Source organism: Pteronotus mesoamericanus, unplaced genomic scaffold, assembly GCF_021234165.1.
Source record: "Pteronotus mesoamericanus isolate MK-2021 breed Mesoamerican mustached bat unplaced genomic scaffold, CSHL_Meso_final scaffold_1066, whole genome shotgun sequence".
In the NCBI taxonomy this organism is placed as follows: Eukaryota; Metazoa; Chordata; class Mammalia; order Chiroptera; family Mormoopidae; genus Pteronotus; species Pteronotus mesoamericanus.
Genome location: NW_026555299.1, coordinates 987,915 through 1,013,911, shown reverse-complemented (window position 1 = coordinate 1,013,911; position 25,997 = coordinate 987,915). Strand labels below are relative to the sequence as shown.

Sequence of the window (25,997 nt, the reverse complement as noted above, 5' to 3'; positions counted from 1 at the left end):
TGATGGCTCTTCCCTTTCTCAATTAGGCCTGCCCCTCCCATTCCTCTTTCACTTTGGACTAGTTCCTACCTGTCTTCCCCCACCACCCACCCCCTCCCGCCCTTTGCTAACGCTGTCCCTCTCGTCTTTGGGCAGACACGTTTGACCCGGCCCTGATTGGCGACAAGCCAAAGTGGTACGCCCATCAGCTGCAGCCCATCCACTATCGCGTCTACGATAGCAATTCCCAGCTGGCCGAGGCGCTGAGTCTGCCGCCAGAGCGTGACTCTGACTCTGACCCTACCGATGACAGGTGAGCAGTCCCTTACGGCAGCAAAGCAGCTGCGTAAGGGAGAGAGGCTCTCACTAGCCCCGAGGTGGCACAATGGCAGAAGCTCATAGACGTTAGACACCAGCATTGAAAGCCTTGGTTATGTTTTGGTTGATGTTTTGTGTTGGCGTCCTTATTTTATATTGTTCCCTGGCCCTGAGTTCAGGGTGCTCCTCTTCACTTTCCCTGATGCTGACAGCTGGCCCTTTTCCCGGTGCCTCTTTCTGTTGTGCTTTCGTGTGTGTGCCCTTCACTCGGCAGTGGCAGTGACAGTATGGATTACGATGACTCCAGCTCTTCTTACTCCTCCCTCGGTGATTTTGTCAGTGAAATGATGAAATGTGACATCAACGGCGATACTCCCAGTAAGTGTCCTTGGGGGACTCGGCCAGCACCGGGCGGGCTGTGGGGCTCCGGGATGGCGTGATCTGTACCTGCCGCCCTCGGGTTTTGGCAGATGTGGATCCCCTGACCCACGCGGCACTGGGCGACGCCAGCGAGGTGGAGATTGAGGAGCTGCAGAGCCGGAAGGAGGCAGAGGAGCCTGGCCCCCACAGCGAGAACTTGCAGGAGAACCCCCCGCTGCGCCCCAGCTCCAGCCCCACCACCCGCAGCAGCCCCAGCACCGTCATCCACGGAGCCAGCTCTGTGCGTGAGGACGCTGGGACGCGGGCCTCGCCTCTGTTAGGAGAGCTGGGATGAAGCTGTTGATTTTATTTGCTCTTTCTCAAAATCTTCCTGTCTTCCTCTCCATAGGACCTATAGCTTAGAGCCCCTACGATATAGCTTTGACCTCAGAAGGGGGTCATCTGGCTTTGTTCAGGCATTAGCTAAGATCCTCCTTGCATAGTTTGTGGGGACAGGGAACGGGGGTGTCACAGAGATACTTGCTCACACATTCCTTAGGATAGGAATATGATAGGCCTGGCTTGGCCCGGCCAAACTGAGAATGTGGGAAGGCACCCCTGGGCACCAGGTGACGTCTCATTTACTGTGGCCTGCAGGAACCTGCTGACTCAGCAGAGGTGGATGATAAGGCAGCAGCAGGCCTCTCCAAGCCCCCGCCTGCCGCGCTTCCCAGTGTTGGCCGACCGAACGTGGATAGGCGTCAGGCGGAAAGTGGAGAGGGGTCAGTGCGTCGGCGAACCTATGACAATCCATACTTCGAGCCCCAATATGGCCCTCCCCCTGAGGAAGATGATGATGACCAGGGGGAAAGTTACACTCCCCGATTCAGCCAGCATGGCGGTGGCAATCGGTGAGAGCCTGGGGATTCCTCCTAGGTGGGTGACTGAAGGACCTCGCTGCAGTGGACTCCGGGCGAGACTTCGTCAGAAAATCTGAGAAGCCCGAATGCTCTTACGGTCCCGCCATCCCCAGAGGGTGGTGCCTTGATCTAGGCATTTAGGAACTGTGGGACGGGAACGGTGACTGCAGTGTAGCGTCAGGCCCGCATGCCCAAGGTCAGGTGTCCCTGCCTCGGGCTCAGCGGTGCCACTGTGCATTCAAGGGCTCAGAAGCTGCTGCGGCCAAACAGCTTGAAACTGGCAAGTGACTCAGACGCAGAGTCAGACTCCCGAGCGAGCTCTCCCACCTCCACCGTCTCCAACAACAGCACTGAGGGCTTCGGGGGCATCATGTCTTTTGCCAGTAAGTGCTTTCAGCTCTCTCATGCGTCTGTCCTGTTTCCTCCCCAGTAGGGTCTGGCCGGGGCAGGTGCCGCTTAGAACTGTAGCCCTGGGTGGGCGTTACCCAGCGCCAACTCAGAGTGTTTGGTGATAGTCAGCGAGGTATTTTCAAGGGAGGTCAAGAACAGGGACAGATTAAGCATTATCTTTATACCCAGAAGTATCAGTCTATTTCAGGTAAGACAGTGGGTCAACTGAAAAATAATCATTATATTAAAAATCGTACATATGTACACATATTTTGTGGAAATATACTTGTCAAATTTGATTTGGGTGTGTACCTAATATCTTCTCTGTCTGGTGAAGGACTTTTTCATGAACATGCTTTAAAATCTATATGAGATTGACTTTTGTGCATAGAGAGTATTTCCAGAAGTGAGACATGGTGCCAAAGACTGAAGACAGACTTGGGACCAGAGAAAGCCAGCCTAGGGGATAATTGATTGTGAGTGTTTCCAGAAGCCAGGAAGGGACAGCACCAACTTGAGAAATCTGTGAACTGCTGACTTTCCTGCTGAATTAGCAGTAGAGATATTTGGACATTATCATGGGAGGTAGTCAGAGCACATTGTTTCTGGGTTTTGAGCAGGCCTGACAGCGGCCCCTTTGTTTGCACTAAGGTGGACTTGGTCCTTTCTGAGATAGACCAGACGCACAGGGGTTACGTTTGGAAAAAAGAAGATAAAGATGATGATTTAGTCATTGGAGTGTAATCCTTGATCCTTTACCCCCTAACTTACTGCTCCCCCCCTCCCCTCGATAGGCAGCCTCTATCGGAACCACAGTACAAGCTTCAGTCTTTCAAACCTCACGCTGCCCACCAAAGGTGCCCGGGAGAAGACCACGCCCTTCCCCAGCCTGAAAGGTAACTGGCATCCTCCTTCTCTGAGCCAGGCTTCCATAGCGATCCCTGATGCCCAGGAATGCTCGTCAGAAGCCCTGTGTGTGATGAATCATTCGCTGCGGTTGTGGCCCCTTGTATCGCTTCTCATGGCTTTCACCGCACATCAGGGTTCTTGCTGGTTTTCAGATGGAAACTGTCTTTGTAGCTAAAGAGAAGAGCCTGTGGTATCATTTAGGAAACTGGTACCTGTGGGATTACTGCTGCTTCTGGGGGAAACTTTGTCAGAGGGGCTTAGTTAATATAGGGGATCATCCAGTGCCACCAGGTATCTGCCAGGTTCCTACCATATGAACTCGGTCCCAAAGACATTGCCCACCAGGGGAGTGTTGTGAAGAGCCTGGCACCGTCTGTGTATTTTATTTGATTTTTTGAGCCTGGCAGTGTTTATAGAGTCAAAAAGCCTCGCTCTTTGGCTTCATGTCGACCGAGGACCTAAGAGTGGGTCGGGTGATACTAGTTGGCTTCTCGGGGCAGGTGAGACCTTACTTGATTTTCATTAGTGATCTCTGACGGGGTGAGGGGCTCTTCTGAATTTACTGACTTTTTCGTTCCCTCTGGATGTTGTGCTGAGATAGTTAATCATAGTAGAAAGTTCAGTGAGAAGCAGTTCTATGTATTTTTTAACTTATCTCTCCTCCCAGTGATTAAAAATGTCAGAAATCTAAGGGACAGTCTTTGTGGGGGAAATGGGAACACAGGCTAGATGGACAAAAGGCCATCAGAGCCCGTGGTGCAGGGAACTAAGGAGCACTGTAGAGGGCACTCACCCAGGGCGCGGTAGGCGAGGGCTGGGAAGGTGTCAGCGGCACTGGCTCTCATTTGGTACAGCTGAAGGGAACAGTTACACCACTTTCATGGCATGCTGGTGCTTCCCTTCATTTTCTGCACCTGTCACTCCCATCCACCTCCCATCCTCACCTCCCCCCACCTCACTTCCCATGACAGCATCTGCAAGACGGGTCTCTTTCCTCAGCGACCCCGCAGGTCCTCTGAACCCCTGTGCTAGATGTTTCATGAAAACCAGCGGCCCCCCTCCCATGCATGTTCCTGTTCAGAACCTGAAGGCTCCTTGTTCATTCACCCTGCCCCTGGCTTTGAGACGCCATAGTCTTAGGGACGGTCTTTCCTGGAGCCTTGGTTGTCTCCTGGACTTGGCTTCCAGCTCTGAGGGGCCTGAGGACCCAGGTCATGTGCACGAAGCTTTGGGAGAACGCGCAGTTTATCTGACTTACAGCTCCACTGAGGGTTACAGGGGTTGTGGTATTGTGGCGCACCTACTAATTGTGTATTTTGTGTCCCAGTATTTGGGCTAAATACTCTAATGGAGATTGTTACTGAAGCCGGCCCTGGGAGTGGTGAAGGTGGGTCTTGCCCGTGAGCTCTGCATGGTCTTCTTCCCCAGCATCTTCTGTGCCTGCCTGAGGGCCATTCTCCTCTTGGAGCAAGCAGCATCACGCGATGACCTGCCTTGCCCCATCCCCGCGACGTCCATGCTTGCCCCTGGGGCATGCTGCTGGTGCATGTGGAGTGACCTGAGTCTCCATCCCCACTTCCTCCACATTGCCATGGCTGGTTTCTGCCCGTGTGACGCCCCGGTGCCGCCCTCACCCAGCCCCTCTGGGGAGTGGGTGTGGAACGTGGCTATGCAGGGCTTTGCGGACCCCTGTTACCAGACTGCAATAGTGATGCCTCTCCTTCCTACCTTCCTGGCCGTAGGAAACAGGAGGGCACTGGTGGACCAGAAGTCATCTGTCATTAGACACAGCCCAACAGTGAAGAGAGAACCTCCGTCTCCCCAGGGCCGATCCAGCAATTCTAGGTAATAAATGGCAGAGCTGTTCTTGGATAGAGGTAGGAATTCCTGTAATAGACTTTGCAGATGCTCAAGAGTGGAGAGAAGCCCTCAGTTGGGTAGATGAGCTCCGTTCTTGTCAGCACTTCTCATTCTGACTCACTCCCCACGCAGCACTAATAGCTCATGGTGCTGCGGAGGGCGGGACAGCAGCGGTGGGTGCTTGGGCACACCAGGCTCTCTGGAGAGGTGGGCGATGCAGTGGACTTGGGCATTTGGACACTTGGCTTTGTGTTTTGCCTCTGGAGGCAGACATCTGGCCTGGTGAAAGGGGGATGCTCTGCAAAGGAGCTAATGACCACAGCAGTGGTGTGTGGACCCCGCAGTGAGAACCAGCAGTTCCTGAAGGAGGTGGTGCACAGCGTGCTGGACGGCCAGGGAGTCGGCTGGCTCAACATGAAGAAGGTGCGGCGGCTGCTGGAGAGCGAGCAGCTGCGGGTCTTCGTCCTGAGCAAGCTGAACCGCACGGTGCAGTCGGAGGACGATGCCCGGCAGGACATCATCCCAGATGTGGTCTGTGTTTGGGGTTGGGAGTTGGAATCAGCTGGGAAGGGGAACGTGGACACTAAGGGCAATTTTGCCAACTCTAGCCCTTGGATTATTGCTGCAGGAGATCAGTCGAAAGGTGTACAAGGGAATGTTAGACCTGCTCAAGTGCACGGTACTCAGTCTGGAGCAGTCTTACGCCCATGCAGGTCTGGGCGGCATGGCCAGCATCTTTGGGCTCCTGGAGATCGCTCAGACCCACTACTATAGCAAAGGTAGGGAGCGTACCAGCGGGGCAGCATGCCATCCACAACTCCCCCACTTGTCTCCAAAGAAAACGAACTTGTCCCCTGGACAGATTTCCCAGTGCTAAGCTGTTTCCCTTCAGGCTTTGGGATTTTATATTCTAGTGTGTGTTTATATGCAGTAAGTGTCTTTCTGTCACAGACAATAAGATGGCAGTTTTTCTTTGCCTGCACTTCTTCCATTCCACATCCTCCTGAATTCTTGCTTCTCCCACCTCATTTCCATACCTTGATTCTTACTCACTGTCTCTTTTGACCACTGCCTGTATTTGTTCTTTTCCTCAGAACCAGACAAGCGGAAGCGAAGTCCAACAGAGAGCGTAAACACACCCGTTGGCAAGGATGCTGGCCTGGCTGGTCGGGGCGACCCAAAGGCTATGGCACAGCTGAGAGTTCCCCAGCTGGGGCCTCGGGCTCCAGCTGCTACAGGAAAAGGCCCGAAGGAAGTGGACACCAGAAGTTTAAAGGAGGAGAATTTTGTAGCGTCTATTGGTATGTTACTGTGTTTGGTGCGGTTGAGGAGTTCTGGCTTCTTAAATATCCCTCCGTTCTCTCAGTTCATCCAGAATCCTCCCTTTCTCTTTCCCATGCTTTGCTTTCTAGAGAGAGAGCTAGAGCTGTGTCCGTTTCTAACGGTCCTTCTTTGCACTCATGTCCCTCAGGCTTCATTTGCAGCGTTCCCTGTCCTAATGTGGGAGTTTTTGTGGGGGGCCCAGTGAGGCTTGCTGCAGGGAGTCCGAGCTGTGCCGCTTGTCCCTTTTGTTACATCTGGATTCCTCCGCATAGTGGAGAGGCTGTGTGAGCTCCTAGAAGCTCTGAGGAAGTTTATAGAGGATGTGTCGTAAGGCTGTAGAGTTACGATCACCTGGGTCTCTAAAGCCAGTTTTCCCTCCTGCAGCCACCACCCTGCTCTCAGATTGGCTCCTCCAGGGTGTGTCCGACAGTCCCACTTTCCTGGGTTCTGGACCATAGGGTATAGATTTCTGAGTCAGCCTTTCTTTAAAACTTTCCTTACTGGACTTAAGAGCTTGTTTATGTTTGGTGCTCCTCCATTCCCACTAAGGCAGAAGCCAGCGGCCTCTCTGGGTTCACCTCAGCTTGACACGCTCCCTCCGTGGCCTTGAGTCATCCAGGTTCTTTGAGTCTGTTTTCCTGGTTCCCGATCCCTGGGCCTTATGCTTCTGACTGAGGCCTCTTTGCCATGACCGTTAGCCGTTTCTTTCATAAATGATCGTGAGGAACCAGTGCCCTTTCTTGGGGGCGTTACACTTCTTTAGCCAACAAAAGACTGTCCCGGAGGCAGTCGACCCTGCCTTTCTCCCACCCGAAGTGATGTTCTCTGAAAAGTCTTGACCTGCCCTCAACTAGGAATGTGATTTTGGGCAAATTGCTTCCCTCTCAGGGCCTCTCTCTCTCTCTCTCTCTCCCCCTCTCTTTCTTCCTCTCTCTCTCTCTCTCTCTCTCTCACTCTCTCTCTCTTCATCTGGGAAATGAGGGGACTGGACTAAGTGGACTCTCAAGTTCTTCCAGGGAAAGAATTGCAGTGATCGCTAGTCTCTTCTTTACTCCTACTGGGATGCTCTTCTTGACACTTCATATTCTCTGTTACCTCTAGTGGATTTGCAGGTATCTGGCTAAGAATGGGTCTCTTATTAGGCCAGCGCTGATTCGGAGGGTGAGTTGGTTTATTTGGTAGCAACGAGGAGGGCTGCCCACTTCCTGCATGGGCGACCGCTGTCCAGCCCAGCAGGGTGGGTAGATCTGTGCTTGTGCTTCTGAAAGCCCTTTGGCTGCTTGAGGGAATTGCCCACCTTATCTGGACTCTTTGAAAATTGTGTTTGCCCAGCTCATTTGGCCCAGAGAGTGTGGTGCGGTGGAGGTTTAAACTGATCCTGAGTCACATGATCTTGGGGGACTGCTCCAGCCTCTTTAGGATCAGCTTCCTCTGGCCAAAGCCAAGGAACTTGACTGAAGCCTCTCCAAGCTCTAACATTGCACAGGGCTCTTACCGCCACATTGAGGTTAGGGCTAGAAATTTGGGGTCTTTTTTTCATTAGTTGGGAGGAAGGCATTAGATCTCTTGATTTTTAATCTATCCCCCCCCAATGAAGATCTCTTTTTATCTCTTAATTTGTAATCTCGTGCCTGAGACTGAACCAGTTTGGGTGGGTGGGTGCCCATTTCGTCTGTCTGACCAGCCGCTGACTCTCTCTGTCTTTCTCTCCTGCTTACATTGCATCTGGGGTAGAATTGTGGAACAAGCACCAGGAAATGAAAAACCAAAAAGCTATGGAAAAACAGAGTAAGGAACCAATGCCCCTTCCTGTTCCCAAGTCTCCCATACCTGCCAACTCCCCAGGCCCATTTGGGGCAGGCTCCAGCCCCACCCCAAATTTGCTCTAGGGGGGTATTTGGAATGAAAGCAGGTAGGTGGCATGTGACTCCTAGGTATGTGGCTTGTAGGCTGCTTCTTGCCCTCCCCCCGTAGCAATCAGGCTGTGATGGAGGCATCTGCTGTGTAAAACCCCTTAGAACCTGGTTCTCTATTGCTTCCAAGCTGGTGGGGAGAATGTTTGCCTATTTCAGTGCCCCTCATTGGCTGATATCTCCCTTACCCAAGAGAAGGCCTGTGGGCACAGTTGGCAGAGATGGTTGCTCTCCCTCCGTGTTGAGTCTGTAGCTTCCCACTCTCTCTGGTGGCTTGCCTAGGCACGCTTTCTTGCTTTCTGTCATTCTGTCCTTCTGCCATTTCACTGTGGGTGGGTTGGGGGAAGGGGAGAGGTATTTATCTCAAACGTGGAAGTTGTTCTGTGGGAGTAAGCAGTGTCCATGGAAACGGCTGGTGTTTCTTTATCTCATTGGGCCCCTCCTTTTCCAGCTCTTTAGACACATTGGTTAGGGAAGCTCTGAGCGGCCTGGAGACCCTAGAATGGTTTCCGGTGCCAGTGGCGCTCTGGCTCTGAGTGTGGTGGAGTGTGGTTTAGACGTTTGTTTGTGGAGCTGTTCCGTTGAGGAGGATGGGCACAGTGTTCCTCAGGCTGCGAAGATGGCTGCAGAACCCCTTGAGACCAGGTCTGGTTTTTCCTGCTTGGTCCTTAAGGCACCCGGAGACTACTTCCTTCAGTGGGCCGGAGTGGGCAGTCCTGGAAAGGTGACCGGGACATGCTGGCAGGCCTGGGTCCAGGCCGGGCCGCTCTCCCACTCCCTTCCCCAGCCTGCCCCGGCCGTCACTGCTGAGTAACGGAGGACTTCCCCTCTCAGGGCCTGAAGCAGTCAAACCCGTCTTTGACCTTGGTGAGACAGAGGAGAAAAAGTCCCAGGTCAGCGCAGACAGTGGTGTGAGCCTGACGTCTGGTTCCCAGGTTTGTGACAACCTTGTTGATAATTGTGAGCGTTAAATGTGTTATCCCAGAATACTTCTTGGAGTTAAAACAAGAAACCTTAAAGAACGTAAATATTCAATAATAGGGAAATGATGAAATAAGTATAATACGTATATCCATGTAATTCAATATTAACTATATTTTTAAAAATTTAGTGACATGGGAAAATGTTGACAAAGCTGTATATCATATGATCCCAATTTTACTTTAAAAATGTATATAGAAAAGACAAAGGAAACACTAAAGACTTAAGAGTGATTAATGTAAGCACTCAGTTTATGGCTTATTTTTGTTTCCTTACTCTTATATTTTCTGTAATGAGCATATGTGTCTTCAGTATTTATTCAGTGAGCATATATTTCTTCTTATGTAAGTCATATACATTTTATATTTAGAAAAAAATGGTTACAGAAGCACGGAGATGGGGCGAAGGAAGGATATACAGTATTTCCTAGGGAGACACAGTAAATCGGTCCCCTCCCCTAACATGTCTGAGTCCCTGCGTCTTGTTTCAGAGGACCGAGCCAGACTCTGTCATCGGTGTGAGCCCAGCGGTTATGATCCGAAGCTCCAGTCAGGATTCCGAAGTTAGCACCGTGGTAGGGGAACACCACGCTGACATCCGGGGGGGCGGCGCTGGGTCACGGGCTGCTTTCGCCTCTGGAGGCTGCGCTCAGTCTCAGGTCAGCTTGGTCTCCTGGTGGAGGTGCTTCCCTGTCATAGGTCTTTGTACATGGGATCAGACCCTGAGATTTCACCTAGGGCTCTTCCTCGTCATGTAAAAAGGTACTTCCAGAGGCTCTGGCGCACCTGTGAAACGTGATCCTTCTCTGTGGCCGCAGGGACCTCTCGCAGCATGGCATTTCTGGGGCGCTTCCCTGGGGACTTCCCCTCACTACCTTTTCCTTCCCAGGTGAGCAACAGTTCCGGAGAGACCCTAGGAGCAGACAGTGACTTGAGTAGCAACGCAGGCGATGGACCAGGTGGCGAGGGAAGCACCCACCTGACAAGCTCTCGGGGCACTTTGTCTGACAGTGAAATTGAGACCAACTCTGCCACCAGCGCCATCTTTGTAAGCTTTTGTTTACTAACAAAAGGAGACCATTTTTTAATGAGTAGGGCTGGAAAAGAATGAACAGTTAGGGGGCAATTAGAAGTAAAACAAGTAAGGAATGGATAGCCTCATATATTTGCCTTTAAAGAAAATGTTTTTTAAGGCTTTTCTTAAAAAATTTATTTTTAGAGAGGATGGAAGGGAGGGAGAAAGAGAGGAAGAGAGTGTGGTTGCCTCTTGCACGCCCCCAGTCGGGGACCCTGCTGAAACCCAGGCCTGTGCCCTGACTGGGAATCCAGTCAGCCACCCTTGGGTTCGCAGGCCGGTGCTCAGTCCACGGAGCCATGCCAGCCAGGGCTCTAAAGGCTCTTTTAAGAGTCATTGGACTCCCATGACCTGGGGCTTTTAGAACCCACTCCTGAATCATTGATGAGTTCGACTCCCCATCCAGTCAGACAAGGGCCTCGAGTCCTGGGCAGCGGCGACCCCCATGGTTAAAATAGACACAGGGCGCCTCTGCGGCGGTGTCGGCAGTCACGGCTCTCAGTGCCGGGCCACTTACTCTGTGCCCTGACCTGGCTTTATTCTGGCCACCGCTCTATCCATATAGCACTTTAAAATAACATTTCTTTTAGTATATTCCTAACAGTTATTTGAAGTTTCTATTCATTAATGAACATCCATTAAGTGATTTACTGAATGTCAGATTCTGTACTGAAAAAAACAGATAAATAAGGCATGATTTTAACTCTCAAGAAATTGGCAGTTCAGTACAAAGGGGGACCCAAAAGACCCAGAATTTATTTATAAAAAGTTGTAAATTGTTACATGTCTACACTTCAGTCCCCTTCAAAGTACTGTCCATTCGATGCAATCCACCTACTGAGATGTTTTTTCATGGCTCAAAGAGGTTTTTGAACTCACCGATTTTGATGCCTTTTTGTGCTTCTGCTGTTTTTTGTTTCATCTCTTCCACATGGGCAATATGTTTCCCTTTGAGGACTTTTTTCCATCTGGGGAATCAGAAGTTGCTTGGGGTGAGATGGGGTGAATAGGGAGGGTGCGACACGGGGTTCGTGCTGTTTTTGGTCAAAAACTGCGGAATACTGAGCATGGTGTGGGTAGGTGTGCTTGTAAGTCACCCATGATGAAGTGAGCAAACATGTTGAAAGAGTCTTCAAAAGAAAAAGAAAAATCACTGAAGTTGAACCCAGCCTCTCACAACAACGCCAGCTGGTGCACTGACACAGAAAGGGCTCCTAGAACACTCACCTGGCCGGGGGAAGCCTGTGAGTGCCCGCCCTCCAGAAGATAATTCTGTTTCTTTTCTGGGCACCTCTCGTACATTTCTGTGACTAATCTCTTCTGACAGGTAAGGGGAACAAAGCCTTAGGAAAAGAAGAACTTGCCCTAAATCACACAGTAAGCCAGTGATCGGTTGGAATTAAGTTAATTCTTTCAGCCCTTGCTTTTAGACCCACTGCTTTTTGGTATGTACATACCACTTCAGGCAGCGGGTGGTAGGCACTCTGATACACTTGCCACTTTATCAGACATAGTTGAGAATGGATATTCTCTACAAGAGCTCATAGGTCCTTATCTTTGACCTGTGATAAATTTCACTCTGTGGAGAGAATGGGAATGAAATTTAAGTGAAATCAATTATTTAATACTGGTGACCATCCTCACTCCCAGGGTTTCCTGTATATGGGCTTTTAATAGAGCAAGTGACATCCCAGAGGGAACATAAGGCGGAGGATCTAGAGTCAGCAGAGCCGTTAGGTTCATGGGCCTTAATTCTTCCTGAGTCTAAACAGACCATTGTAATAAGGGTATTTTAAGTTCCTCTAATGCACTTTGGTCCAGGAGGGGAAGATGGACGTATGAAATGGCAGTCTTGTAAGAAGACACTCAGCTGTGTGCTCTCTTTCCTGGCTCCCTTATTTCCTGGGACATATTCTTACTTGCCCTGTGCAGGTTGGCAAGGGCTTTTCATACAGTTGAGTTTCTGAGAGCAATTACCCAAATTTCTTGGCTCAAAAAAGGCTGGCTTAGCAGGAAATAAGTTATATTAAGTCAGTATGGTCCATTGAACAAAAAATTGAGCGGTGAACCAGGAGACTGGCATTGAGGTACACTCATTAACTACTGCTAATAACCTGTGATCAGTTGCTGCCCTGCGTAGGCCGTGTGTGCCTCGTGAAATGGGCACGAAGCCTGCCTCTAGCAGTGGGAAATCTTTTTTGAATGAATAAAAAGCCTAATATTGCAGAAGTGGCAGATAAAAGTTAGTGATGTTTGTAAGGGGCAGACATTTGAGGTGGTAGGAGAGAGGAAATTAACACCAAATACCAACCATGTGCCAGGCACTGTTAAGTGCCATGTATGTATATTCTAATGTAATTCCTGCGCTGCTTCTGTGAGGTAAGTATTATAACCTTTTTTCAGGTGGAAGCGAGACTCAGAGATGCTAAGTTTCATGCCGAGGGCCACACAGCTAGTAAGAGGCAGGGCTGCAAACCTTGGCCAGTCTGACTTCAAACTCAATTTTCTTTCTACTGCAACATGCTGCTGCAGAGAATTTGCCTAATTTCTTTTTTTTTAAGAGCCGAGTCTTACAGAGACTTAAAGAGTAAAGATAAGTGAAAATGAAAACTTGATTGCATATTTTAGGAGTCAGTAATAGAAAGAAGGATTATCAGAATGACTTCTGGTCCGATCCTTGAGGCCAGCAGAGTAGCAAAAGCCGGCCTCTCGGAGAACATGCTGTCAGTGGTGGTGGCAGGTGTGTGAGTCTCTTCATGAGCTGCCTGGTTTAATTTGCCCCTGTTCATTGGTACCTTGGGTGGGTGACCTATGACCTCTCCTCTGCAGGGTAAAGCCCACAGCTTGAAGCCAAGCGTAAAGGAGAAGCTGGTGGGCAGCCCAGTTCGCTGTCCCGAGGATGTGAGCCAGCGAGTCTATCTCTACGAGGGACTCCTAGGTGAGAAACAGCCCGGGAAGGTCCCTGGCCCCGGAAGAAAGCTGGACTCAGCTGGGGAAGGGGGTAGCGCTGAACCAGTAGCTGCTTGGCTTTTCACTGCTCTCAGTGCCGAATGCTGATGTTAGGAGGCATTTTTTTGTCTGAAACAGGCAACTTCCTGGGTCTGGAAGAAACAGTGGGTGAAAACTTTCTAAAAAGAGACTGGATTTTGGTATTAATCCATAGCCTCTGTCTTTCTGTCTTCCTTTCTTTCCTTTCTTGCTACCATGGACCTTCCTGCTCACAAATTGGCAGGAAGGGACAAAGGATCGATGTGGGACCAGTTAGAGGATGCTGCTATGGAGACCTTTTCTATAAGTAACCACCTTTCTTCGCGTGCTGTGTTCACCCCTCCTTGGGAGGGGCTGGGCCTCCCTCGGAGGCTGAGGGGCTGTGGATCTGGGGTGGAGAGGCTCGGGTTTCCTTTGCTTTGGAATTTGTAATGACTCCCTTTTATCTGGAGTTTACTCTATTTTGGTTGCCAGCTGTATTCTTTACATGTCACCTAAGCCCCTAAAAAAACTCTATCCTCCACAGGCAAAGAGCGTTCGACTTTATGGGACCAAATGCAGTTCTGGGAAGATGCGTTCTTAGATGCTGTGATGTTGGAGAGAGAAGGGATGGGTATGGACCAGGGTCCCCAGGAAATGATAGACAGGTATGAGGCTTAGGAAATCTTCGGGAGAATTCATCCTTTCCCCAGTTCTGCAGGCCCACCTGAGGGCTGACTCACCCTGCTCTCCTGCATAGGTACCTGTCACTGGGAGAACACGACCGGAAGCGCCTAGAGGATGACGAAGACCGTTTGCTGGCCACGCTCTTGCACAACCTCATCTCCTATATGCTGCTGATGAAGGTGGTGCCAATTTTGTCTATGCCAGGCTTACTGCTGATGCCAGAAGGACAAGGCTTATCCTGTCACCTAAATTCTGGGGCAGTTGAGAAGCTGACAGAACATGTCACTGGGGTTCTCTTTCTGATCGAAAGTCGGAAGCCTCTCTGTGGCTCATGCGTGACCCATTTATCTGAAGCTGCCAGGCTGTTGTGCTAAGAAACTGCATAAAGTTGATTGATGATCCCACACCATTTGTTCACTTTGAATTTTCAGTGGGCTTCCTTTGCCGAGTAGTTTGAGGATTCCAGTAGAGCTTCTCACAGAATACAGCGAGTTCAAAAATGTCTTTCAGTAGCAGATTCTAAAACGTTTAGACAGGTTGCTCAGAATTCACATTTTAGCACTAGCCCTTTAGAATTTCCCACAGATACAAAAAGAGCTACCTATTAAAAAGTAATGGTAGGTTCTACTTTGCCTTGCTTGTACTTGGTTTTTATAGCTTTGGGAAAAGTGTGTTACCAAATAGACGAGTTCTGCTCTGAAAGGGATGTGTGGGAAGAAGAGCGCTGTTTCGACAGTGAGCCCTGGGTCCCTCCTCCTCCTGTTCGCCCAGCCTTTCTAATTGTGAAGGGATTGTTGGTCAAATACAGAGAGTGCCCTGCAGGCCGGCCCTCCTTGGCTTGTTTCCTCTGCGGTTGTAAGGCTCACCCTGCTCTGTTGAATTCCAGGGGCTCCAGGTAACTCTGCTTGGGAAAGGATGTTGATCTTTATGGAGTCTCAGCTGTGAGTGCACAGTGTTGCTACTCTAAGCCTTTGGTTGTGAATTATACTCTGAGGAACCCCGGGGGCTTTTAGGGCCCCTTTAGGTGTGGATGGTATGGTAGTGGTTGGGGGTGGGGAGGAAGCGTCCCCTTAAGCCCCTGTCACTTAACCCAGAGCTGCTCTAACAGCCACTTTTCTCCAGAAGCCACCTGGGGACAGAACCAGGGTTTTTCTGGCAGAACACGCAGTGGAATGTTTCTTCTCATATTTAATGATGTGGCCTTTTGGAAATAACACTTCTCTCAGACAGTAGGAAACTCTTGCTCCTACATCTCTCTACCTAAGTTGAGAGCAGAGCAGGTCCCTTATTCAGGTTCTCGTTTGGCTTCCCAGGTGAATAAGAATGACATCCGGAAGAAGGTGAGGCGCCTCATGGGGAAGTCCCACATTGGGCTTGTGTACAGCCAGCAGATCAACGAAGTACTCGACCAGCTGGCGAACTTGGTGAGCACATCTCGGCCGTTCCCGTGCTCCCCCCACTGCACTCGTCAGCCCCTGGGGCTCGGGCCTGGGGCCAACGGCAGAGGCTTCCCCACTGGCCACTTCTAGGCTCGTAAATGTTCAACACCCTCAGTTCTGAAGAGAGGGCTGTTGCTCTCGACGAGGCCTTCGCCCTTCTGTGCTGTGGCAGGGTTCTGTGCACTGGGACTGTGCGGGGGCAGCCATTGGACGGTGGTCTGTGGACCCCTGAGGACCCGCAAGGTGAAACGTATTTTCATAATACTACTAAAATGTTACGTGCCTTTTTCACTGGGTGACATTTGTACTGATAGTGACTGAAACCACTGGTGCCTTAACACAACAGAGACTGTGGCACCACACCGTGCTGGTGGCCGTTGTAGTCCTGACCTCCACACATTGTGAGCCACACAAAAACAAAGAACAGCCTGGAGAGCCTCGGAGCTCCCCTCCCGGAGCGCCCGCTCCCCCCCCCAACTCTCCTTCCCCCAGGTGGTTACCTTTGCCCTTCTCTCTCCTCAGCTCCAAGGGCCCTTCTTGCCTCTGTAACTTACTTCCTGAGCCTGTTTCTTCTACAGCTCACTCCTTATACCTCTGGGCCTAAGTAAACTTTCTCCTATTAAAAGTACAACTCAGTTTCACTTATGAATGTCCATGATGACGCAGTTAAAATCATTAATTTTAGTAAACCTGATCCTTGATTATGCATTTGTGTAATATTCTGTGTGACAAAGTAAGAAATTCACATAAAGCATTTCTACTGCTAACCAACACAGGATTGTTTCAAGGAAATGCAGTTGTGACAGGTTGAGTCGCAAGGTGGCCTGGCAGCATCGTTCATGCGGTGTCATTTCTCCTTGGAGGGGCGACTGCAAACTATGGTTATTCAGAAACTTCCTGATATTTAAAGACTTTCCTAATGTGATTGATGATGCTATAAAGAAACGTGATTTTTCTGGTATCATGTAACGTGCCAGCATTTAGGAGAGTTGCATAACTTGATGAAGCAGTATTTCCCAAATGACTAATATGTGATGTCATAAATTCAAAAATGGGTGAAAGAGCCACTCAAAATGTGAGGCAGAAAAATGGATTTAACGTAACAAAGTACAAAATATTCACTGATGTGTTTTCGGATTCCACATTTCAGCTAACCTTTGGAAACTGCTTCTCGAATTTTGGTATACTATCAAAGAAGAATATGCATATTTGTCTGCAAAGGCTATTAAAATACTTCTCCCCTTCTAAAAATGTGTCCGGGGCCCAGATTTTCTGTGTATCCTGACCAAAGCAACATACCACTACAGGTTGCATGCAGAAGCAGATAGGAGAATCCAGCTCTTTTTTAAGCCAAACTTTGAAGCGGTTTGCAAAAATGTAAAACAGTGCCATTTTTCATTGTTTTGGGAAATATAGTTACTTTACCAGGACTATGTTATTTATATTACTATGCAATGGATTTATGAGTTGTTAATTACTTTTAAGTGAATTAGTAAACATTTTACATTTTCAGTTTTAATTTCTAGTATGGGGACTATCTATACATATAACACAAATAAACATAAGCTCTTGGGGGTTGTCAATGACTTTTAAGAATAGGAGTGATGAGACCAAAAAGTTTGAGAACCCTTCCCTGGTGGCAGTGGCCAACAGATAGCACGCGCTAAGAAAGCTGATCCAAATTTAATTGCTGACGGGGGCCGTTCCTGGCCCGGAGCGCCCCCTCTGTGAGAGGGACATGTGCATGTCCCTGAGAGATCTCTCTTTCCTCAGAACGGCCGAGACCTCTCCATCCGGTCCAGTGGCAGCCGGCACATGAAGAAGCAGACGTTCGTGGTGCATGCAGGGACAGACACGAACGGAGATATCTTCTTTATGGAGGTAGGTGCTGGCTCGGGCTGGGGCCTGAGGAGCATTCGAGAGTCCCAAGGAGCTCCTAGGGCCGGTGCGAGGGTGTTTGCCCACTTATCTCATTCATCTTCATTGTCCATTTGTCATTAAATTGTTGGGCTCTTATGCAAATACTATAGTAGATTATTCCCCATCATTCCTTTTGAAGTACATTTATATGTATACAATAGATGATATAGTCACGTCTATCAGAGCAACATAAAGTGACACGCACATTGGGACATCTTGCTGTCACCCTGATCCCTGTCCACCTCATCCCTTCCTCTTGTAGGTAACTACTTTTATTGGTTTCTTTTGGTTCTTCCAGTTCTTTTATGCAAACACAATAAAATGTGGACATAGATTCTTATTTTTCTCCTTTCTTAGCACATTGTATCCACTGACCTGTACCTTACTTTTTTCCTTAAATGTATCCTGGAGATCTTCAGCATCAGTAAAGAGTTTTCTCATTCTTTCTACAGCTGTATAGGATTCCACTCTGTGGCTCTACCATAGTTTATTTAACCAGTCTGGATATATGGACCCTTGGTTTCCTTCCAGATTTTTGCTGTTGTTCATAGTCTGCTGTGAATGATGCTGTGCCGGCTTCATTTCATACCTGTGTGGGTTTGCCTAACAATTTTCGGAAGTGCACTTGCTGGGTCAAAGGGAAAATGCTTTTATAATTTGGTTGATAGGACTCCGAATTATCTCCTAACATGTAAGAGTCCCTCTCCCACGTTGCCAGTATTTTTTTTGTTTTTTTTAAGAAATTTGCCCTATGGAGTATCTCTCAGTGTAGACTTTTTGCTGATTGGTATTAACACGTTTCTCTGTCACTTGGATTTATCATAAACAGGTAGTTCAGTCTAGAGGTTTGAGCACTTTTCAACTGACTGTTTTGGCAAGAACACTTCCGAGGTGGCACTGTACATTCCCTGTTGCCTCACATGGTTGTCTCCCAGTGGTCGGTGGCTCAGATGTGGTGGCTGGTCTGGCCGCTGAAAAGCTCCTCAGTGGTCTTTTGATCTGCTTGTGGTATTTTTTGCCATGTAGAGTTTTTTAATTTTTATGTAGTTGAATTAATGTCTTTTTTTTTTTTTTATGGTTTCTGGGTTTTGAGTTATAATTAGAAAAGCTTTTCCTTACTCCAAGGTTCTAAAGGAAGTGGCCATGTTTTCTTCGTTTCTGTGTTTTTAATTCTAAAATGGATCCCTTCTAAGTAATTGTAGGGACCAAGTAAACCTCCTTTATAAAGTAGTCTTTGTAAGTATCCTGTTTCCTTTTGGCTTAGTTGAATTTGATTTTCACACTCTGAGCTTTTTAAACAGGTGGTTTATCAAACACGGGGCAGTGGTTTATCAAACACGAGCAGGGAGTCATTTCCTGTCACCTTGACATGTTACTGTTTGGCTCAGTGTCTCTCAGAGCCGAGTGCTAACCCAGGACATCTGCACCACAGTAGAGGTGGTAGGCGATTCTTGCCCTTTCCTTTTCCTTTTAAAAAATAAACCTCTCCAGAAGAGTCCCTCAAGTGCAGGACTCACTCTCACCACTGTGCAGGGGATCCTCGCGCAGAGCCCGCGGAATGAGGGACGGAGCCATCGCCTTGCAGGTGCCCTTCCTGTGAAGCATTGCCGCGCGGCAGTGGGGGCCTCACTCGCTCTGTCCTCGGCCGGCTGCTGGGAGGTTGTCTGATTTTTCAGCCTTTCTCAGCACATGATCAGTTGTTGGATAGCAGTTTGCAAAGGCTTTAAAAAATCATCTTTGTTGCCTTTTTAAAAAGATGAAATTTAATGAGGTAACTGGTTAATCATCTCATATCGATTTCAGGTGTACAGCATTATAATTTGATACCTGTATACTCGGAAGAGCGCTCACCACCTGAAGTCCAGCTTCCTCTCCTTACCATATATTTGACTCCCTGTACCCTCTTCTACCTCCCCCCACTGCATTTTTTTAGTTACAAAAGTGAAACAGTATTTGCTTCAAAAGTTTCCAACCACATAGAAGTAAATAAAGTAAAAAGGAAAAGTTTCCCTACTTCCTTCCAGTGCCCTCAGAGGTAATCACTTGTTAGTTTGGCGTGAATCCTTCCACATTTGAAAAAATGCGTTTGTTTAAATAGAGCTTGCTTATATGAAGTTTGGTTTTAGTGTTTACAAAAGTGGTATCAAACTACAAATAGAGTTATATAATTTTTTTTAACTTAATGTATCTTTCCATTAGGTGTCATATGAATGTACCATAATTTATTTTAACCAGTCCCTTCCACCAGTTTTTCTAAACAATGATACATTGAATATCCTTGAACATATATCTTTGCACACTCATTTGAGAATTTCTATAGAATAGATTCTTATAAAGCTGATAATGGATTCTGAATAAAGTTTATTATATACATTTAAAATTTTGAGAGATTCTGCCAAATTACCAGCCCAAAGACTATACCAGTTTATACCCACACCGGCAGCGCAGGCAAGCGTGACGACGTTATTATCATCGTCTCTCTAGGCTAGAAATCATGTGTTCTCCCAGATACCTGCCCTCTCCTTTACATGACGTTCTTCAGAGAGTAGGGGGCTAGAACCCAGGTTTCTAATTCTTATTCAGCTACTTTGGGCCTTTCTTCATAAGGCTTTTAGAACCCCAGGAAACCCTCAGGCAGGGAGTTAGTCTGGTAGTCTCGCGTGTCCCTCATTTACTGGCCTTGTATTCACGGGGCACATGTCATGTGGTGGCACGCCGCTGGACTGGGGGCACGGCAGGGACTAAGGGAAACGTGGTTTCTGTTGCCCTTTCAGGGTTGACGAACCATTGGGGAAGCGAGATAATTAAGCAGTGCCATAAAGGATGATGAGCATTTTGAGGGAAGATGTTCAAGGCGGGTATTACAGGAATGCATAGCAGAGGGTGTAGGAGTCATGGAAGACCCCTCAGAAGCGACCCCTGAGCTGGGCCCCGACGAACAGGGCTAATGGCTGGAGGCGGGCGTGGGAGAGCGTTCCAGGGATGTTTGTGGTGGGCTGGAATGGGGCTCCGCGGTGTAGGTGGCGCGAGAGGAAGGAGCCCCCTGCATGACGCCTCCTTTCTGGCTTGGACACCTGGTGGATGGTGACATCATTTACTCAGTAGGGGACTCAGAAGGAGGATCTGTCCAGGAGGAGATGTTGAGTTGGGATTTGGACATGAGGAGCTTGAGGTCTGCCTGTGAGACATCCAGATAGAGGGAGGTCAGGAACTCGGGAAGACAGGTCTCCTGGAGAAAGATTTGAGAACCATCCACATGGTTGTAATAATAATTATGGTATTTCTTTTTAAAAATTATACCTTAATGATTATGCTATTACAGTTGCCCTGATTTATCCTCCTTTGTCCCCCCCACCCAGCACGCCCCACTCCCTCAGGCAGTCCCCCCACCATTGTTCGTGTCTGCGGGTCATGTGTGTAAGTTCTTTGGCTACTCCATTTCCTATACTGTACTTTACATCCCCGTGGCTCTTCTGTAACTACCTCTTTGTGCTTCGTAATCCCCTCACCTCCTCACCCATCCCCCCACTGCCCGTTCCCATCTGGCAACCATCAAAACACTCTCAGTATCCATGATTCTGTCTTTGTTCTTCTTTGATTAGTTTGTTTTTCTAGATTCAATTGTTGATAGATACATATTTTTTGTCATTTTATTGTTCATAGTTTTGATCTTTTTCTTAAATTAGTCCTTTTAACATTTCTTCTAATAATGGTTTGGTGATGGTGAACTCCTTTAATTTTTTCTTGTCTGGGAAGCTCTTTGTCGGCCCTTCGAGTCTAAACAATAACTTTGCTGGGTAGAGCCATCTTGGCCACAGGTTTTTCATGGCTGTGAATATTTCTTTCCAATCGTTCTAGCCTGCAAAGTTTCTTTTGAGAAATCAGCTGACAGTCTTATGGGAACTCCTTTGTTGGTAACTCTCTGCTTTTCTCTTGATGCTTTTAAGATTCTCTCTTTAACCTTTGGCATTTTCATTATGATGTGTCATGTAGTGGGCCTCTTTGCATCCATCTTGTTTGGGACTTTCTGTGCTTCCTGGACTTGCATGCCTATTTCCTTCCCCAATTAGGGGAGTTTCCTTTCATTGTTTTTTCAAATAGATTTCCAATTTCTTGCTCTTCCTTTTCTATTTCTGGCACTTCTATGATGCAAATGTTGGAATGCTCGAAGTTGTCCCAGAGATTGTTTACACTATCCTCATTTTTTTGGATTCTTTTTCCTTCTTGTTGTTCTGATTGGTTGTTTTTTTGTTTCCTTATGTTCCAAATCATTGATGTGATTCTTGGCTTCATCCGCTCTACTGTTGTTTCCCTGTAAATTGTTCTTTATTTCAGTTAGTGTATCCTTCATTTCTAACTGGATCTTTTTTATGCTGCTGAGGTCCTCGCTAAGTTCCTTGAGCATCCTTGTAAACAGTGCTTTGAACTCTGCATCTGATGGATTGCTTATCTCCATTTTGTTTGGTTCTTTTTCTGGAGTTTTGATCCATTCTTTCATTTCGGCAATGTTTCTTTGTCTCCTCATTTTGGCAACTTCCCTGTGTTTGTTTCTATGTATTAGTTAGAGCTGCGTTGACTCTTGATTTGGCAGTGTGGCCTAATGGGGTAGGTATCCTGCAGGATCCAGGGGCACAGCCTCCCTTTCACCCAAGCTGAGTATTAGAGGTACGCTCTTTGTACACCCTCCTCTTGTAGATGAGCCTTGGTTGCTGTTAGCAGGTCAATAGGAGGGATTTATCCAGGCCAGTCAGCTGTAAGGACTGGCTGTGACCACTTACTACCAACCTCCACCCTCTGCGGAGGATCAGCTGTACAGGGGCAGGGTGGTGGTCCTCCTGCATGGTCCATGGCTGTCCATGGGGTGTGCTGGCCCTGGGGCTTCCTGGGTAGTGCAGGCCAAGGTCAGCTCCCACTGTGTTTTGCCCAGGGCACCCTGCCTGAGCTATAAAGCAATCTGAGATGGCTGCTAGTTGTGCTGGGCTTGGAAATTCCCATGCTAAGCCAAGCTTTGAATCTAGGCTGGCTGCTGCTAGAGCCAGGCCTGGGGCTCACTGAGGCCAGCTGTTGCTTTTTGAGTGGATTTAGGAAGTTGTGAGGCATATACCAAGACCAGTCCATTCATATGGAAAAGCAGCTTAGGTGGGCCTGTAAGTTGGGTGGGGCAGGATCTCTGGGGCTCTCCCAGGTGGGTCAAATAGTGTTAGCCAGGCTGATGGAGTCTCAGATACGGCACCAGCCCGCAAGCTCTGTGGAGGGAAGGTCCTGAAAAGGGACAATGCCCTCTGCTTGCCTTGATGCCAGACACCTCAGTTTCTCTCTTTATGCCACTGGTGCCTTTCAAGCTGATAATACCCTGGTGCTGGAGCTCAGAAGGAGTGAGTCTGAATAAGTCCATGTGTGGGTTCTTTAAGAGAAGCTGCTTGGGGCTCTAGAAGATTCTTCCACCACTCAATCCCCACTGACCTTTGCAGCCAGAAATTGTGGGGACTTTTGTACCTGGCACTGGAACCTTGGGCCAGGGGGCCTGGTGTGGGGCTAGGACTCCTCACTCCCAGGACTCCTCACTCTCACTCTCTCTTGAATTTTTATCTACCACACGTGGATGAGGAACCAGCTCATTCCACGTTTGCGCCCCTCCTGTCAGTCTGGATGGATGTGGTTTCTTTAATTCCATAGTTGTCAGACTTCCATTCAGCTCGATTTCTGAAGGTTTTTAGTGATGGTTATTCTATGTTTTACTTGCAGTTTTGATGTGATTATATGAAGAGGCGAGCCATGTGTGCCTACGCCACCATCTTGACTGGAAGTCCTCAATCAATATTTCTTGTGTCATAATTATATTGCTGTTATAGCAGCTAATGCTAGGGTACTTTCTATGTGCCTGGCTTTGTTCTAAGCAATTTATGCACATTAACTTATTTAATCTTCACAATAACTCTATGAAGTTTTTACACAGAGGGAAATGTAGGCGCAGATTAACTTGCTCCTGGTGGTACAGCTGGACTCTACACCCAGGCAGTCTGGTCCTAGCCCTGTACTCTTAACCTTTGTGCTGCTGTGTCTCGCACAGTAGTCAGAACCATTAGACAGACACCTTTACTTGAGGGAGACAGTCGAACAAGAAGAGAATGTGAGGGAGGACTTTGCTTTTTCATTTATAGCATTGTGTATTGTGTAATTTTTTGGCAATAAGCATTGTCCATATGCCACTTGCATAATTAATTTTTTTAAAGATTTGTGAAGAACTAGGCTGAGCCAGGATTAGAAATGTGTTAGTTCCATTTTCCCTCCTTGGTTAAGTCTGCCACGATCCCCTTGCCTTGTGCTCACCAACAGAGGCAACACCTGAGGCTGTAAACGCAGGCTTGAGCTGTCCTCTGAGCACTTTAAATCCAGAGCATGTTAGAGGTAATAAACATGGATGGAAGTGAAGAGGGAGCCTCCCTCCTACTTAAGGGTTCCTCTCAGCGACTTGTCTTCTTTCAGTAAACCTTCTAGTGGACAAAATGTCCAGCAGTTCAGTGTTTGTGTCTCGATCTAAGGCAGGACTGTGAGCATAAGTCAGAGAAGCCCACCACGGGGGTGCTCCCAGGTGTAGCTGTCCCAGCAGTGTGTGTGGCCTGGGATGCGAGAGGCTCGCTGCGGCAGAAGCCGCTGAGCTGCTCCGTGCACCCCGCAGGTGTGCGACGACTGCGTGGTGTTGCGCAGTAACATTGGGACGGTGTACGAGCGCTGGTGGTATGAGAAGCTCATCAACATGACCTACTGTCCCAAGACCAAGGTGCTGTGCTTGTGGCGCAGAAACGGCTCTGAGACCCAGCTCAACAAATTCTATACCAAGAAGGTACCCGTGGGCGTTGAGGGCAAAGTGTTGAGCTTCTTGTGTGAAAGCTAAAATTCCAAAGTCTGTGTCTGGGGCCCCACTTTTGCCTGTGGCTGCCGGGTGGGATATGTGAAGCTGTCTCTGAAGGCCGGCCTCGGCCCAGGCCTTGGGCAGCCACTGGGGAGGCAGGGGCGGGAATTCTGGAAGGCTTGCCTGATGGGCAGCTCTCTCCCCCGCCCCCGCCCCCGCCCCCTCCCTGTGCCGTAGTGTCGGGAGCTGTACTACTGTGTGAAGGACAGCATGGAGCGCGCTGCCGCCCGCCAGCAAAGCATCAAACCCGGTGAGAGGAGAACTCGCTGAGCGAGTGCCTTCCGTTTATTTCGATCAGTCCTCATGAGTGTCAGAGGCCAGGCAAGGAAATCAGGCCTGGGGAGTCCCCACCTCCCAGTGAGCTGATAACACCCTCCCTCACCACAGGGCCTGAACTGGGCGGCGAGTTCCCCGTGCAGGACATGAAGACTGGTGAGGGTGGCCTGCTGCAGGTCACCCTAGAAGGGATCAATCTCAAGTTCATGCACAACCAGGTAGGTGCAGGCAGCAGCTCGAGGCTTCCTAGCCCTGTTGTTCCATCTGCAATAAGGGTCAGTGTTGAGGTCCCCGGTGCTTTCCCAGGGAGCGTGAGACAAGGCCTCTGAGGCTAGCAGGGGAGCCGGAGCAGCCGGAACAGCTGGAGCAGAGGGAGAGGCCAGAGGGGAGGGCACGGCGACGCTGACGAGCACCTTGGAGGGGCAGCTGGGAGGTTATGTGGGAGCCCGGGGCGGAGGGAGCCTCCGTCGTTACTCATGAGACTGGGCGCAGTGTGAGTGGGAGCGTCTCCCTCAGCCCTTCCTCGCCCAGTGTCTGCCTTTCCTGTCCCCGGGGTGTGCTTTTGCTTGGTGGTGTTGCTCTGAGAGTCTAGACCAGCTGATCTCGTGTGTGTGCGTGAGTAGCTTGTATCTGTCCCATCTGGAATGTGTGGTTGCTTTTTTCTCCGGCTGATTCTTCTTCCTAGTCTTTTCCTTCCTCCAAGTGTCCCCGCTCTGTCCCTGCTCCACAGGCCCTATGCCCCTTCTTCTGACTGGGGAACACTCTGGGAGACATCTTTCCCTCATTGTGATTCCACATAGGACCTGATTTTTTTCCTGCTCTTGGTCGTTTAACTCAATGTTACTTTTTCTCTCAGTGGACATTTAAGCTAATTCCTTTCTGAGGCCAGCGCATCCTCTCAGGTCCTCTCCTAGTTCTGACACTTCACACAAGTGCCTTTCCTGCCCTGTCCCTGATGCACTGGTCCCCCGCCCCCCCCCCCGCCCCCCACCCCAGGCTTGGAGCCCGATCTGAGTGCATGTGGCACCGCAGCCCCGCCAGGCAGCAGATGCCCGGGGAAGGGGACATCCGGACTCCGGGCCTCCTCCCTCCACTGACCGTTCTAGTTCTCCCTCAGGAGTCTAGCGGGCATCTCTGCTGCGATGGCAAACAGCTGCCCGAGGGGTCCGGGCAGTGTATTTTCAGTAGTATATTTACTGTTACAACATTAACATTTCCAACAGTATACTTACAACAGTATATGCAGCCCAAAGAAGGGTTTGCCTAAGTACCTTTCTGGACCATGCAGGTGCTTGCACTTCTTGGGGAGCAGGCATATTACCCCATTTTAGTGCTGTGGTCCCCCTGCTGCCTCACCTTCTGAAGACAAGGTCTCCTTAGCACCCATGTGCCCTCTTCCGCTCCCACCCTCGGTCTGCAGCCCCTCTGGACGGACCTAACGTCTGTTACAAAGCACGCATGGGCCGGTCTGGAGTTTCAGGCTTTGCCCCCGAAGAGAGATCCCACAGAGAGGGGAAACCACCCCTGACTGACAATGAGGGGCTGGCCGTGGGGTCACCTTCTGCCCCACAGCAGCCAGTTGGAGTTGAGGAAGCCGGGGACCCTCCGAGGGACTTGCGCAGTTGGGCTCACACATGGGAAAAGCATGGTCTTTGGAGTCAGGACTGACCTGCATTCGGAGCCCAGCTTCATTATTCACGGGCAAATAAACTTTCTGATCCTCAGTTTCCCCATCTATAAGTGAGGGTAGGACTCTGTACTGTGCCAC

The 25,997-nt window shown here is 49.1% G+C and overlaps 1 protein-coding gene across 43 annotated transcripts in view; it reads left to right on the top strand.

Annotated features, from left to right (window-relative positions):
* Positions 1 to 25,997, top strand: part of MADD (MAP kinase activating death domain) — a 39,590-nt gene that overhangs the window by 10,322 nt on the left and 3,271 nt on the right. For 4 of the 43 annotated variants that reach the window (XM_054586989.1, XM_054586988.1, XM_054586990.1 and 1 more), the window contains exons 10-33: positions 136 to 292; positions 572 to 675; positions 768 to 958; positions 1,315 to 1,568; positions 1,821 to 1,960; positions 2,762 to 2,863; positions 4,204 to 4,263; positions 4,619 to 4,721; positions 5,081 to 5,267; positions 5,365 to 5,515; positions 5,831 to 6,037; positions 7,794 to 7,847; positions 8,807 to 8,907; positions 9,444 to 9,527; positions 9,842 to 10,000; positions 12,857 to 12,965; positions 13,260 to 13,322; positions 13,542 to 13,662; positions 13,755 to 13,860; positions 14,995 to 15,105; positions 16,894 to 17,001; positions 23,720 to 23,884; positions 24,131 to 24,203; positions 24,341 to 24,447. In XM_054586989.1, coding sequence (XP_054442964.1) covers positions 136 to 292; positions 572 to 675; positions 768 to 958; positions 1,315 to 1,568; positions 1,821 to 1,960; positions 2,762 to 2,863; positions 4,204 to 4,263; positions 4,619 to 4,721; positions 5,081 to 5,267; positions 5,365 to 5,515; positions 5,831 to 6,037; positions 7,794 to 7,847; positions 8,807 to 8,907; positions 9,444 to 9,527; positions 9,842 to 10,000; positions 12,857 to 12,965; positions 13,260 to 13,322; positions 13,542 to 13,662; positions 13,755 to 13,860; positions 14,995 to 15,105; positions 16,894 to 17,001; positions 23,720 to 23,884; positions 24,131 to 24,203; positions 24,341 to 24,447 — 3,017 coding nt within the window. The remainder of the gene's footprint in view (positions 1 to 135; positions 293 to 571; positions 676 to 767; positions 959 to 1,314; positions 1,569 to 1,820; positions 1,961 to 2,761; positions 2,864 to 4,203; positions 4,264 to 4,618; positions 4,722 to 5,080; positions 5,268 to 5,364; positions 5,516 to 5,830; positions 6,038 to 7,793; positions 7,848 to 8,806; positions 8,908 to 9,443; positions 9,528 to 9,841; positions 10,001 to 12,856; positions 12,966 to 13,259; positions 13,323 to 13,541; positions 13,663 to 13,754; positions 13,861 to 14,994; positions 15,106 to 16,893; positions 17,002 to 23,719; positions 23,885 to 24,130; positions 24,204 to 24,340; positions 24,448 to 25,997) is intronic. The other 39 variants (XM_054587003.1, XM_054587026.1, XM_054587001.1 and 36 more) reach the window with 24 other exon arrangements.